At 35.9% G+C, this 15,122-nt stretch overlaps 1 protein-coding gene across 1 annotated transcript in view; it reads right to left on the bottom strand.

The window, feature by feature from the left end:
- Window positions 1-786: 786 nt before the first annotated feature.
- The window catches only part of Kcnh8 (potassium voltage-gated channel subfamily H member 8), a 356,910-nt gene continuing 342,574 nt past the window's right edge, over window positions 787-15,122 (bottom strand). The window contains exon 16 of the mRNA XM_063256994.1: window positions 787-2,358. Coding sequence (XP_063113064.1) covers window positions 1,657-2,358 — 702 coding nt within the window. The 3' untranslated portion in view covers window positions 787-1,656. The remainder of the gene's footprint in view (window positions 2,359-15,122) is intronic.

Here is a 15,122-nt window from a genome sequence, read left to right as displayed (position 1 = left end):
AATTAATCTTGAGCGAGGTGCCTCACAAACATGTACTGTGTTCTTTCTTCTAAGAAAAGATTTCTTTCTACTGCTCTGGCTATGATTCAGAACATCAGAACTTTTGGTTTGTTTAGATGTTTTTAGTGATAAAATCCTCAAATTGTTTATTCTTTGTGGCAATAAATAAAAATAAGACTCCAGCATGTAAACTCAACATGTCTTCTAAGAAAATCTGGGATGCTCAGGCTCTACGCGTTCCTTTGATTAAATACAGTGCAAGTGAAATCACTGCCAAACATGGCATCTGAATTTGCACGTTGACTGGTGTGAGATATAGGGAGCATTCTTGATTCTAGACTGTATTGGCTTCCTAATTATGTGATCTGTGGGACAGTTTCCTTTCCCCTACCAAGTAGGAATGCCAACAACTGCTCTGCATAGCTTGGTCTGGTGGGAGTTTAAAGGGAAAAAGCTCAAGGGCTGACCCAAGGCAAGTGGGTATCAGTCCCAACAGTCACTCCTCACAGTCATGGCTCCATTAGGGAATGTTGGTTGGTTTACAGCCTCTTCTAAAAGAAAGGCACTGAGAAAGTACGTGTTTAGGGTTTTCTTCCTCGCTTTGAGCCTTAAGTAGCTCAATCTAGACTGGGATCTCATGTTCCACAGATCAGTTTTAGCTTCTTGAACCACAAAATACAGTCCCTGGAGAAGACACACACCTGCTAGCATGGCAGGAGCTGCCTGAATTTAGGTCATGAATGATGGAGCCTCTCTACTGCCATACCAGAAGCTCATGTTGTTGACACTTTCCATGTTTTTATTTCATTAATAAAATATGACCTCATTTTTCTTTTGTGATCCAGAAGTGTGAGGATACATTTGTTGTAAACTGCATGCAGATAATAAAAGGGAAATTCCTCTTGAAACTACATCTTCTTAATAATAAATGATTTTTTATCTACTATACATAACAGTAGTGCATTTCTTGTTAAAAGAGCAAGCTTCCTTTTTTTTTACCAAAATGAAAAGAAAACATTCATTTCTTTATAAATATTTTAAATAGTTTAAATACATCTTTCATACCAAGGATATAAAAATAGCTTCTTTTTTGATAAATAAAGATGTTTTTCATTTACATGGCAAATAACGTGCGAATAGCTAACCCCTGGCCACCAGCTCTATTTGACTGATTGTCGAGGAGAGAACATGCAGTGATAATTGTCCCTTTGCCTTCACAAAAAGAAAAATAGATCAGCAGGAGCTGTGCACTCCCAGGGCCAAAGGTGCTATGGATATTGTTCAAGAATGACAAACAGGCACTCTAGAGAAAACTTTGCTGCACTTCACAAAAGCCACCCAGGACAGAACTAATCCACAAAATCTTTCTCTTGGACTTCTAGCTGTTCAGAATCTCCAGGTCCCCAGACTTTTACCAAAGTCTGTTAGACAGATCAGTAAGTTAATACCAGTACAGAGAAATGTTTATATTACACTCTAAATCTAGAAATTGTTTGCTGTAGCATGGAGGTGGCTCTGCCTTCCCCTGGTTCCTCACTCTCCTGTAGGATTCTCCTCTTTGTTCAGTCTTCATGTCTACCAGAGGCAAAAAAGGCAACCTAAAGCTGTCATGCATTTGTGGGTTTGAAACCGGCAGCCGCATCCTACATGTTGATATCATACGTTTATGGCTTTGTTGTCTTTCACTTCTCCTGTGCTTGTGATAACTTCCAGCGGAAAGTTCTCCAAGGGTTTGGTAGAGACCGATGCTGTTCCTTCTTGGTCCCAAGAACCTGGCAAGTTTTCCAGACTGAAGGAACTCACAGGTCCCTGATTGAAGCTGCCCTCCTCTGATCTGCTTGGCAGAACCAGGTGCAAAGATGTTTCTGGGGAGGAGCAGACAGAGGATGACAGTGTTGCTGAAATAGATTGCAAAGGTGTCAGCGTAGTGTCTGAATGTGGAGAAATGCACCTTAAAAATTGTAGATGACCTTCTTGGACAACGTGGTAGTGGGAAGGTGAATAATCCAGGTTTGGAGAACGACAAAGGTCACTGTCTGCAGAATTTTGCTCATGAATTCCAGTCTGTTGGGGGCTGCTCCCCACAGAGGAGGGATTTACACTCCAAATGTCAGAAGTGACATTACCGCGACAAAGCTGTGCTTGATTATAAGCAGCCACATCTGTTTGCAAGTGCAGGTAAGGTTGTGTGCTCCAGCTCATTCTGGTCTGTAAGCTCTCTCTGGTGGGACACACCGAGGTGGGATGCAAAGAGCAAAGCTGAGATGGCTGCTGAGGTGACAGAACATTTTCCAGAAGCTGCATCACATTCCTCATGTCTTTACCTAACTGGGATACCTCCTGAGTCAATGTGGTTACCTGTGTAAAAAAAAAAAAAAAAAGGCATCTGTTAGCAGTACATCGTGGACCCAGTTTCAGAGTAGTGCAGCATGCAAGTGAGCTTTCTTAAGAAGTAGGTCTGAAATGTTGCTCAAGCTCCAAATCCAATCACACCCAAGTGGTGAATGAGTAGGCTGGGCATGTAGGTAAACATGTACCCTCATCTAAAGCCATTCTCATTCTGAAAGCAGTTGAAGAGACATAGTCTGGGCTTTTAGTCAGTGATTCTGGGGTTTTTGAAAAAAATTGGAGATATGGATCCATCAGTCTTTAAACACTGATGGTGTGTTTTGCTTACTTGGAATAAGTGAAATGGAGAGTGGTGCACAAAACTTGCCAGACATTTCAAACAGCGTGGAGGAGCGGAGACTGTATGAAAGCCCCTGGTGCACTGAGCACCTGCTTGGCTTGGACACCAAACTCTTGCCGTTTTCTAGCTGAGAGTCACAGTGTAATAGGGACAGAGGCAGAGGGTCTTTTGGTGGTATTAAGTGAGGATGGCAGGTGAGACTCACAGATCTGCTAAGGAGAGAGTTCTTGTAAAATGGAATGCTGCAAAATGAGAATAAAGGTGAAAAAATAGAGACCTGCATAGGGAGCAGATAAGACTGGGAACCTGGGAGTCCTGGAATCTGTCAGCGAACTGAGGACCTCATGAAATTATAACCTAAAATGTGTAGTATGTGCTTTGTTCAGCTTGCTAGGTGGAGAAACGTTTGGTGTTTATCAAAGGAGATGTGTTTTCTAAATATGTAAACACACTAAGGAGTCTTCATTTCTTAATTTTCTATTTAAAACTAGTAATGATTTCACTCTAAGAGTTATTTTTCTAACAGTAGCATTGTTTTTCTTAATGCTCAGAGACTACTGGAAAGTTAAATTTGACTCAAATAAAACTTTTTAAAAAAGTGTTTTCCTCAAAGCAAGGAAGAGTTACATTTCAGAAAGCAAGACACACACACACACACACACACACACGCGCACACACACACACACTCACACACACACACACACACATATATTCTATTTTTTATTAGATTCATTACACTAGTACAATATAGTAATATTTTGCTGCATTTGCTTCATTGCTGAAGCACTTTGTGTTTTATAAAAGACTGGCTTATGACTTGCTTTGCTCCCCATGAGTCACAAAACTCCAATAGAAGCAGCTGGATCCCTTGGCTAAAGGTCGTCAGGACAAAAGAAAGGGCAGCTTCAATTTCAGGAGTGTCAAAACCAAGGCTGTAGTTTTATATAAATTTTCTTCAACACTTAAGTACGCATTCCTACTTATCCAGCAACTTAATTTATTTCAATCCACTTCCTATGAGTGCATTCTGAAACTGATTCTCCCTGGCAGCCCACGGGAGGTAGCCCTTGCTCAAAACCAGGCATTTAAAAAGTCCAGAAGGAGGTTTTCCCTTGGTTTAGACCACCAACTGGGAACACCTGCTCTCAAATTGCCAAGCCAAAACTATTTCTGCCCTGCTGTTGACATGGAACTCAAGGGATCTGACCAAATACTTTTCCAGATTTTCCATTAGATCTAAATTTCTAGAAAGAAGAAATAGTTCTCAGCCTCATTCTTGAAACTGAATCTGAGGAAGAGTCAGCGTGCTTTGAAATTTTCACTACACGATGTGAAAAGCGTGAAGGTCAAAGCTGCCTGAAACATTAATTTGACATCAAATAAATAAACAGTGTCATCTCCAAAAATAATAGAAGACTGATTGAAAAAACAGTCAATTGTCTTCATAGCAAATTATATGTGTAACTGAAAAAAGGCTTGCCATTGGTTATAAATAAACTACTTTTGATGAACTGCTTAACCTTCTGAAATGACTAGAGTCTCTTTTCCCTGGCTGCCCTCTTGACATGTAACTTTTACTGAGCTCTGTCACATATAACGTCAGGAATTTGGAATACGAATCCAGGGTCTTGACTGACTCCCAGAATGTAAACAGGCATTAACATCTTCAGAAAGCAAATCACCATGCTAGAGTGAACTAAAAGGAGCAGAGAACTCGGAAACAGTTTTCTTTAGCTCTAGAAGACTGTAATGATCAAGTTATGTTAGGAAGATTTCTGTCACAGTGACCCTGGGGGCACACCCCTGCACCTTATTAAAGACACATAGGGAATTAATCCTTGTAAGGAAAGAGATCTCTCCCTTTACAAGCACAAAACCAGCTGTCACAAAAAGGGAGAATCTCCTGAAGGTGGAGACCATGTCGACTTGGAGGTGACAGCTACTGCCACAGAAAATGCAAGTTTTACAGCACTTTGCTTCCTGCTTCCTGCTGTGCTCACTAGCAGAATTCATTCTAAAACAGGAAAGTCATTATTCTTAATCAAATGTAGAAAACAAAGGCATTTCTGAGGTGTGAGGCTCAAGCCACAGATTTAGGTTAGAAGACTTGCAATTGCAAAGAATGGTTGTTGGAACTACTTTGTGAAGCTTCTGTCCATGAAGGAGATTTGTCTTCTAAATACAGTTTAAAGCTAGAGCACTGCAGAGAAATAGAAAAACAAAAGCAAACTAAATCAGAGCTAAATCATTCTGATCAAAGAAACCAAATTTTTCCTATGTACTTCAACAGCAGCCTAAAATTTTTAAATGTTTCTGCTGTTCATGTTAGAAACACAATCTCTTTTTGATAAGGTATTAAAAAGTCTTTCCAGGCCAGGCATATACATCTCAAGAGGCATAGTGCCTATCTGGCAAGTGTAAAGTCCTCAGTTCGATTCTTAGTATCTCACCCCAAAAATGTCTTTCAGAAACCCCATCTCATGTCTTAAATCCCACATCTTGCATTTTTCCCTTTTCTCAAACTGGATAGAGTTAGAGTCTCTCCTTAGTACCCTGAGTTGTTCTTCTCTACTTCTTCCTGCTTTTTGCTTTCCTGCTCTCCCTTCAAGTTTCTGATTCTTGATTTTTCTCTGCAGGGGTTTTCTCTCACTCTGATATTCACATAATAATTTAGATCTTATTTTGCATCATACATGAGTATCTGTTATGGTTTAGGTAAGATGGTTCCCCAAGTCTCATGCAACTATAGAGGCGGCTAAATTTGGCATTTGTGATTGGTTCATTGTCTGGCACTGGATTGGTGGTGTGAGTGCTACACCTGCCCGGGGTGGAGCCAGCATATATTGTAAGGCAGGGAATAAGGCATGTCCTTCTCTCTTTTGCTGTTTGCATCTGCCGTGAACGGCTGCCCCTCAGCCATGTCATTTTGCCTTACAGCCAGTTGAGTATGGACTGAAACTTGCAACCTGTAAGAAATAAACCTTCCCTTCCCTAACTTTGGGTGTCAGGTATTTTGTCTCAAAAACAATAGAGAAAAGTAACTAAGACAGTGTCTATTATCTAATTAGGTAATGAGTTGCTTTTTAGATAGAAATTTATCTATCTCAGTATTTTCTGGATTCAGAACAATGCCTAGAACATACATACAATCTGTATTTTCAGGGTAAAAATGAATATAATTTCTGAATTTTTGAAAATTTTTTTGGTTTTCATATGACTTTCAATTTTGATCTTATTTTATTTCACAGTTTTGATATAAAAATCCTGCTGAAGCCCTATGTTGAAAAACTCTATCCCTTTTTATTCTAAGTATATATATTAAAATTACAAGCTGTTTACATTTTTATATATAAATTTTCCACTCTAAAATTATGAATATCCCAAAGTTTATAAGGAAAGACAACAATTCCACTGTTAGGAATCTTTTTTCTCTAGTTTTACTTCCATATGTGTCTCTATTGGCCAAGTCTTCTGCTTCAAATAATCTAATATAAACAACTTCAATGTGTAGTTTGAATTCTCTGAGAAATTCCTTCATTTTTGAGTTCCTAGATATCATATCTGCCTTATGAATGTCAAGTTACAAGTTCAGTTAAGCTATTAAAAGCTATTTATCAACTGAAGCTTAGCAAACTTTTCGTATCCCTGGGTGATTCCCTGGTGGATGGCTATTTTTGATGTGGCTTTCTGATAGTTTCTGCTTAAAGAGATTGTGAATAAAGAAATTTAATACACCTTCTTCACTTACTTGTATACTCGTATACTTTCTTTGTATGTTTTTCTTTCTCCCTTTTATCCTTCCTTCTCTTCCTCTTTATTCTTCTGTGGATATGAATCTATCAGTATGGAATTTAAAACTGTTGGCCAAACCAGTTCACCATCACCATCTGCACAGACAACTGTTCATATCCAAGACTCCCCTAGCTCTTCCAAAGTTCCAACCGTTGACAAGAAAGCAATGAAAACACCATCTGTGCTTCCAACTAGTTCATTTTTCTATCCAAAACTTTTGGAATATCTAAAGATTTCCCCTTCTCTATTTTCCCAGGAGCCACATGAATCACAGGTCCTGAGCAGGTGTGCAGACCCTGCCTTTGTTTCTGCTGAACATCACTTTTTGTCATGAACAGGGACACCTCTGTGATAACAGATTTATTCATTGGTCATGATAATCCAAGGCTGATCTTTCCATAGACTCAAAAAAAGAAGTACTAACTAACACAACTTTTGCTTCTGCCATATCTAGGGTTCATCAGATTTCCTATGGGCATCAAAATAGTCTTTGTTGGCTTACATTTACAAAGGATCTGGTTTACTCCTTCTGTGTTTAATACTTCCACGGATGCAGTGTTATTTCTCACACTCCTCTAAATCATATTTCTTCAAGGAATTTGTTGTGAGGATTAAATAATGTAATGGATGAAACCTTAGTCCACATATAACTAGTATATATGTTTGAATGCCAGGTGGCAGGATCTGATAATGCAAAACAGGCACCAAGCTCAGTTGAGAATGCACTTTGGGGAATGCTGATCCAAGAGAAATTTTGCACCCAAGGAAAAAAAAAAAAAAAAAAAAAACACAGTTATTGCTATAATTATGCATCAGCATTGAAAAATCAGTCTTTTAAAAAATATTTTTACATTATAAATATCAGAAGAGTCTTTACTTTCTAGAATTGCCTTGCATGGATTTTTTTTTTTTTTTTTGAAGTAGCAAGAAGTAATGGCAATATGTGAAACCACTGATAATAACTGCTTAAGATCTTGGGTTCCAGTCTAATGTTTGAGTAATTATGGTCAAGTGGATTGAAAATTTTCTATCAACAATGTGTGAGACAAAAAATAAGGAAGTGCAATCTGGAGTTGATCTGAGTTGAATAAGGACCAATTTCGGGCTAAAGGATGGGGTAAGCAGGTTAAGCAGGTCTTTCTTGGTCTTCATAATAGCTCATGGCCTTGCACAATCCTGCTATAAAGTAAGTACAATAAATCTTCGTTGACACAAGAACATCTTAATAAATAGTAAACTAAAAAGAATTGCTTAATACAACTGAATTTAAATAACTTACTTTCACCAATCTCTCCTAAACATCATGATATGATACATGTATCGTATGATAGTATACCTCTAGCAGATAAAAATGTTCCATATGATTTCAGTGTCTCCTAGAAATCCACATCACTTAGAAATCATTTTAAAACATTATTTCATTACGTGTCTAAGATATTCACGAGTTGGTGATCTATTTTCAAGACATTTCCATGTACTGTCAGCTTTTCAGTTGTATTGGGTTTTTGGTGCAACCACTGATATATTATGATGTTTTTAACTCTACTTTGGAAGTATGAATTTCTAATGAAGGCCAAGATAAAATGTATCTTTTACAATGCTTTTCCTTTCACATAAAAAAAGCTTTCCTTCATCTTAATAAGTTTTCTTTTTTCCAGTCTTGGCTATTAGTATGGTTTTATTCATGGGCTTTGAGTATATCTGGAAGTTTAGTTGGAGGGCAAAGAAAAAAAAATGTGATTTCTCGTTTTGTGCTTTCAGAGAGCAGATGGGGAATGCATCTGTTGACATAATCTTCTTAGCTTGGAGAGATCTTGACCTGTCACTCAATTTTTCCAAATTTGTACACATTTTCCTACCAGACCCAATTTTCGTAAATTTATGGCTACTAATTCCACCAATCATCTTCTGCTGCCACTAATACATATACATTTTTTTACAAGCTTTGATTCAGGTAATTAAACCATCTTTCATTTAATCCTTTATTATGTTTCATATTTATCATGAGATTCAGACAAGTTCAATCCAACTCCGTAAGTAGGCAAAATAAAACACATGGTCAGCATAATTTTATCCTTGTATCGTTTACTTCACAAAACAGCCCAAAACAAGTGCCAGTCTTTACCTATCAGTTATAGTACTCATACATTGCACTTGCATATATTTTGTCCAAGTGAGGATCTCAGATGAACAACTAACAGAAATTGTAAATCTTTGTCTACAGCTGGAGATACTAGAATGCTGGGGGTTAAGTGGCTTGTCCTCGGTCACACAGGAATAGTACTCAGTGTTTTTTTTTTGTTTTTTTTTTTTTTTTGCAAGTATAGCTGCTGTCTCTTAAATTACAGTAACAGAAGAATTCTAAGTCTAGCAATACCACTAAAAAATGACCAATTATAGTCTTTAAGGCAATAACTTCATTGGCTTCACTGAATTTCTGCAAGCTCAGGCTTTACACGTAGCTTTATTACTTCCGCTGCACTGTGGCAACCCATCATTTATCAATTTGTTGCTTTTCATATCTACTTTTCTGGTTTCTAATATCTAAATTGCTGCCTGCCTAAGAAATCTTTACTACCATCACTAAACATCAAACAAGTCTATCTACTCGCAGAATATAAGCTGTAAATAACAATGCCCGTATACTTTAGTGTACATAGAAAATACCAAGGATCTTGAGGAAGTGTATATTCAGACTTAGTAGATATGGGTGGAGCCTGAGATACTGTGTTTACCACCAGCATCTTGGTAATGCCGATATTGCTGTTCTGATCTGTGTAGCAGTCATAACATCAGTAATGGATTAGTCTTTCTTGTTTCCTGAGTAATGGATAACATCAGTAATGGATTTAGTCTTTCTTGTTTCCTGAGTTTTCAATTACTTCTAAATTGACAGAAATCACATCTATTTATAGTATATAAGATGACATTTTGATACATGTGTTTCTTATGGCATGACAATTTCAAGCAACTTAAAATATTAATTACCTCCCATCATTTTTTGTAGTGAGAAAATTCTGCCTTAGAAATTTTTAGTAAGCAACACATTGTTACTAATTATAGTCACCATGTTATGCAACACGTCTCCAGATTTATTTTACCTGTGTAACTAAAATTTTGTATCCTTTGACCAACATCTCCCCAACCCTGATCCAGAGTTGGTTACCTCGTCCTGTACTGACTGATCTTTCACCAAGAGTTTAAAGTTCAATGTAACCTGCCATTTCCCAATTCCTTTGGCACTGAGTGGGTGACACTGAGTTTTGGTTGACTTCCATGTTGTGATGTTAGCAAGAAGTGGTCAATAATCTCTTTATCAATTAATTGGGAAGTGTTAATTGATGGAATTACAATTCTAATTCTATTTAATTTTATAACTTTATTTACCTGAAATAAGTTTTTATTTATTTATTTATTTATTTATTTATTTATTGTCTTTTTGAGACAGAGTTGCTATGCATTTCAAGCTGGACTTGAGCTGACTTTGTAGCACAGGCTGGTCTCAAACTTGCAATAAGCCTCCTGCTTCAGCCTCCTGAATGTTGGAATTACAGGCATGTACCACCACACCCAGTTTGAATAATTTTTGAAAGAAATTTCTTTCTTTTAAGTAATCTGGTTTCCCAGTTGATACAAGAAAGGAAGGAAAATGCTTGGTTTTCTCTTTCATAAAAATCAATTAAACAAAGTAGCTTTCCTTTCATCCTCTGAAGTTGATCAATTCTTTTTTCTTTTTTTCTTTTCTGTACCAGGGACCAAATTCAGGCCCTTACACTTGTCAAGCAGGCCCTTGTGTCACTGAGCTATCTCCCCAGTCTCGCAGTTTTTTCTAAAAAAAATTATGAAAACTCATGAATGTAAATGTATTTTTTATTAAGTTTATTGGTACATTATATGTATACATAATGACCATATTCATTATAGGGAATTTGTATCTGTATACAATATAACCTGGTTCATTTTTCCCCATTCTCATACCTTCCCATCCATCCCTCTTCCCCTCATTACTTAAAAAAGCTTTGGTTAAAGAAAATGTAGTTTTTTTTGTTTTGTTTTGTTTTTTTTTAATGATGAGTACTACTCTGCCACAAAGAAAGATAAGCTTGAGACATTTCTGGCTAATGGATGTGTCTTGAGGCCGTTCTCCTAAGTAGTAAATAACAAAACACACAGAGAAATGCTGCATTGTTTTTCTGGTGTGAGAAACTGAAAATGTAAATAAACATCAAAATGTATCAAATATATTATGAAACAGGAAGAAAATGTTCAAATGGGAAGGGGACAGGGAGAGACAAGGAAAGCAAGGAAGGAAAAGAAAAAAAATGAGGTGGAAAGAAGGAAAAGGTGAAAACATTTTCTTGTTTATTCTTACTCCCAAATTATCTTATCTTTGGCCGATGAAAGACTTGTAACAGTTCAATATTTGATGGTCAACTCTGTTGTTATAAAATACTTAGTTTGTATTTTCATTTCTTAAGGAAATCTTATATATTTTATCATACTTATTTTATGATTCCTTCATCTTCTTAGAAAATGGGCTGCTTGAAAGTCTAATGATAGTCTAGTTTTTTCCCTTGTAAATTCTGTGAAAGAACTTTAAGTAAATGTCCAAAGAATTTTTTCTTTTACTTTAAAATCTAATGATTCCACTATACTGATACTCATCACGTAGTTTCAAATCTTTATTCTTAATTAGCTGAGTTATTAACTCATTTTTAATGTTTATTTGGTTCCCTTAATTTGGCATTCTTCTTCAGAGTTCTATTTTTTCTGTTAGATCTTTATTTTTTATTTCTCTTACTTTTTTCTTAAATTCTTTTTCAAAACATTCTTTGTGTAGAAGCTTTAAATTTTTCCCCCTTTACTGTCTGCTTTCTAGTATTTATTTTTTCTGTTGCTTCTAATTTAGTATTAATTTCTAAAATAATCTTCTTTCATTTTTAATTTTTATCTTTTTTCTTATCTAATATTTCCTTAAACTCTGTCAGTTCATCAAATAAGAAAGGGAAAACTGTTAAAAAACATAAAAATTATTTCTTTAAAGTAAAATATCTAAAACATGCCAACATGTCTGTATTTGTTAAACATGATGATAATTACTTGAACATCTGTTATAATGATTTCTATGCATTTAAAATCATTTGAAGTTAAAGAAAACTAAATTTATTATTGACACTAGATTCTTGCTTTTTAAGATACATTTATATAGTTTTAATTTATAAAAAAGGACTCTAAAATATTTTCCCTTAAAAATCTACCTAGTTTTCATGCATTATATCCCCTTTATCTCTGGTTATTGTAAACCTCAGTGATCAATTTTTAATTACCGTAAATTCTCATAAAAACACACAAAGTTTGGGTGATAGGTTTCTTATATGAATTAAAGTACTAATTCCTCTTTTATTTCCAGACCAAGTGAGTTGTGAACATCTTTGTGAGAAAAAGCTGATCCTTCAAGGTCTAGGAGGAAGTTACTGGAGTGTCATGGGATTTGAAACTTGTTTCAAGACTCTAGTAAAAGTTTTCTTTCAAGCACTGGAAAACCCCAAGTTTTTTGATGATGAGATCTTAGGTGAAAAAAAAAATCCCTAAGGAACTCTTTGGAAATACCATTCAAATTAGAAAGGAAGAAGGTAAACTGTCTATTTTTAGATTCTATGATCTTATCCAGAAAAATCCTATCAGCAGAATTCTCAATGGGGAAAAACTGAAAACATTCCTTCTGAAATCAGTATCAAAGATGGCAACTCTTACTATTCCTACTGAACATACTTGAATCATTTCAATAATTGAAATTTTACCCACAGCAATTATATAAGAAAAAGAAATAAAAGAGATACAATTAGGAAAAAAAGAAGTCAAGTCTTTACCTACAGAAAATAGCCTCTGCTTGCAAGGTCTTTAAAGTAAACTGCACCAAAAGACATTTAGTGCTCATAAACATACGCAGCAAAGAAGCAAGATACAAAATCAACATTAAAAACCAGTAACTTTTCTAGATACCAGCAATGCACTGAGAATGAAAAATAAAATACATAATGATCAACCTAACCAAAGATAAGAAAGACCTCTACAGTAAAATTTACAGAACACAGAAAAGAATAGAAGACACTAGAAGATTGAAAGATCTCCATGTTCGTGGATTGGCAGATTTAATACTTGTTTAAATGACCATATTATTGAAGTGATCCAGTGATTCACACAATCCCCATCAAAATTCCAATGTGTTTTTTCATAGGACTAACAAAAACAATCCCAAAATTCATATGCAAACACAAAAAACCCCAAATAGCCAAAGCAGTCATAAGCAAGAAATGCAAGGCTGGAGGCACCACAGTACCTGATTTTGCACAAAACAAACAAACAAATAACCCCAGCATAATACTGGTACAACAATGAACACATAGACCAATGAAATAGAGCAGAAGACACAAATTCACACAACCACAACCACCTACTCTTCACAAACAGGCCAAAAACATACATTGGAGAAAACACAGCCTCTTTAGCAAATGGTGCCATGAAAACTAGATATCTATATTAAAAGATTGAAACTAGTGACCTATCTGTTACCTTGTAAGAAAAATTACTTAAAAATGGATGAAAAAAAATCTAGGTATAAAATATGAAACTTTGAAGGCACTACAAGTAAACACTGGAAAATATTTGATGTCATAGGTCAAGGGAAAGACTTTCTGAATGGGACTCCAAGAGCACAGGAAATAACTGCAAGAGTAAACAAAAGGGATTACATCAAATTAATTTTGCTGAGCAGGAATGGAGTAAGAAGCTGCCTTCATTCTCTCATTTTGACAGTGTAGAGTTGGTTCTGCTTATATTTCTGTTAAGCTTGGCAGATTTATTCCTCTGCAATTCTATTGCAGCTAAGTGTTTTCAAACTGGCATTTTGTCTCTATTTCTCTTAAGTCTGTAAGTCCTGAAGCACAAACATTTTAAAAATTAACATAATAATTCTTTCACATCAGACTACTAAAGCTAAAATACGATGTATTGAAGTTTAAAGAATCTCTAGCAAAACTTTCTATTCAAATTTCATATTGTGTCTTCATAGCCAAAAGGAAAATTTCTCAGGTAAAAGTAATCATTTTAATGGTATATTCTTTTTTAAAAATTTGCAGTCTTGTGGATTGAACTCTGGGCCTTCAAACAGAGCTGCAATCCCAGCTCTTTTTTTTTTAATTTTGAGATTGTAAGTCACTAAGTCTCTGAGTTGCCCCTAGGCTCCGCCTCACAATGTGAAGCATGTCCCACAACACCAGCTTCAAATACCCTTACCTCCTCTCATCTTTCAATTTATTCCACAGGCACTGACTAATTGTTTCCCATTTTGTTCTGTACTGCACACTGCTATGTATCAGGAAGGTATTTATATGAGAACCACTCATTGCTAAATTGAATTATAACCCTGTAAGAGAAAGGCATCAAAATTTATGGAACGGTTTTTAAGGGAAGCCATCATGCTTTACATGTGGCATTCACGTGTGTTTTACATATGGGTATTCAGTTCTCAGCACTCTTTATTACAGATTTTATTGCCAATTAATACAAGAGAATATAAGCTCAGGAAAGGCAAACACCTTGTCAAAGTCACTAAATAAAGGCCTGGATTTTTGTCTGCTTTCACAGCTGTTTCCCTTTTCCCGTGGTGTGTCTATGCCTTGTTCCTCCAGTGGCAGCTTATGTATGTTGCCTTGGTGGCCTCCTAACTCTCTTTCTGGGTCAAGTCGATTTCAGAAATGAGAGCAAACTCTAACTCTCACCTACAAACCTTTTCATAAGTGGAGCATTTGACTTACACAGCCCATCACTCCCACAGTGACGTTTTATTATTTTCAAAGAATTTGCTTAGAGTCGCATCTCACTCCACTGCAAAGCAAGGGCAGAGTTGCTCAAAGAGTGCTAATATTAGCAGCTGCCCCACATCTTTTAGATGCTCTTAACTATTCTATGAGTGTAGGTTATTGTCAGCATTATTCCTCTTATGATTTTTCATATGGAGTCAACCAATGATGATTATGAAATCTACACATTGATGAAAAATTTGTTTATATCTTAAATCTTTAAGCAAATACTGAAACAAGGGTTTTGCAATTGTCTCCCATGTCACACAATACCTCACACAGATCTGAGCTTGCCTTTTTGTGATGACACTGTTGACATGCTGCATATTTCAAATTTATTGATTCTTTTCTTGCTTACTACTAGCCAAAGAATAGAATAAACAGTTGATAAAGGAATCAACGTTCATTTGTATTGAGAACTAAGAAATAGTCAAAAAAAATTAAGTTTGAGCTTAAAGTATTTTTTCTATATTAACAACATTACAGGCAATGTGAAAAACAAAAGGAAGAAATTCTGAGTGTAGTATTCCAGTTTGAAGCCAATCTGTATTTGTATTCTGGTTTAGTGGACTTTGATGCCCTATACATTAAGACTGCATAAATTATACATAAATAAGAATTTTCTGTTTAAGCTGCAACAGTCAAGAAATCTAATATTTTAAAGTAAGGGAAATTTAATTTTTGAGAAAGATACTTGGACCATGTCAGGGTTTATGTCTGTGGCCCCCAGGCCTCATGAATTTGCATTGTGCATCTGTGATTGGTTCATTGTATAGTGC

The sequence above is a fragment of the Cavia porcellus genome, unplaced genomic scaffold (genome assembly GCF_034190915.1).
Source record: "Cavia porcellus strain 051 isolate PalLab524CR breed Dunkin Hartley unplaced genomic scaffold, mCavPor4.1 scaffold_10, whole genome shotgun sequence".
Taxonomy (NCBI): domain Eukaryota; kingdom Metazoa; phylum Chordata; class Mammalia; order Rodentia; family Caviidae; genus Cavia; species Cavia porcellus.
Note: the sequence above shows the minus strand (reverse complement) of the source record. Positions and strands in the feature narration are given on the sequence as shown.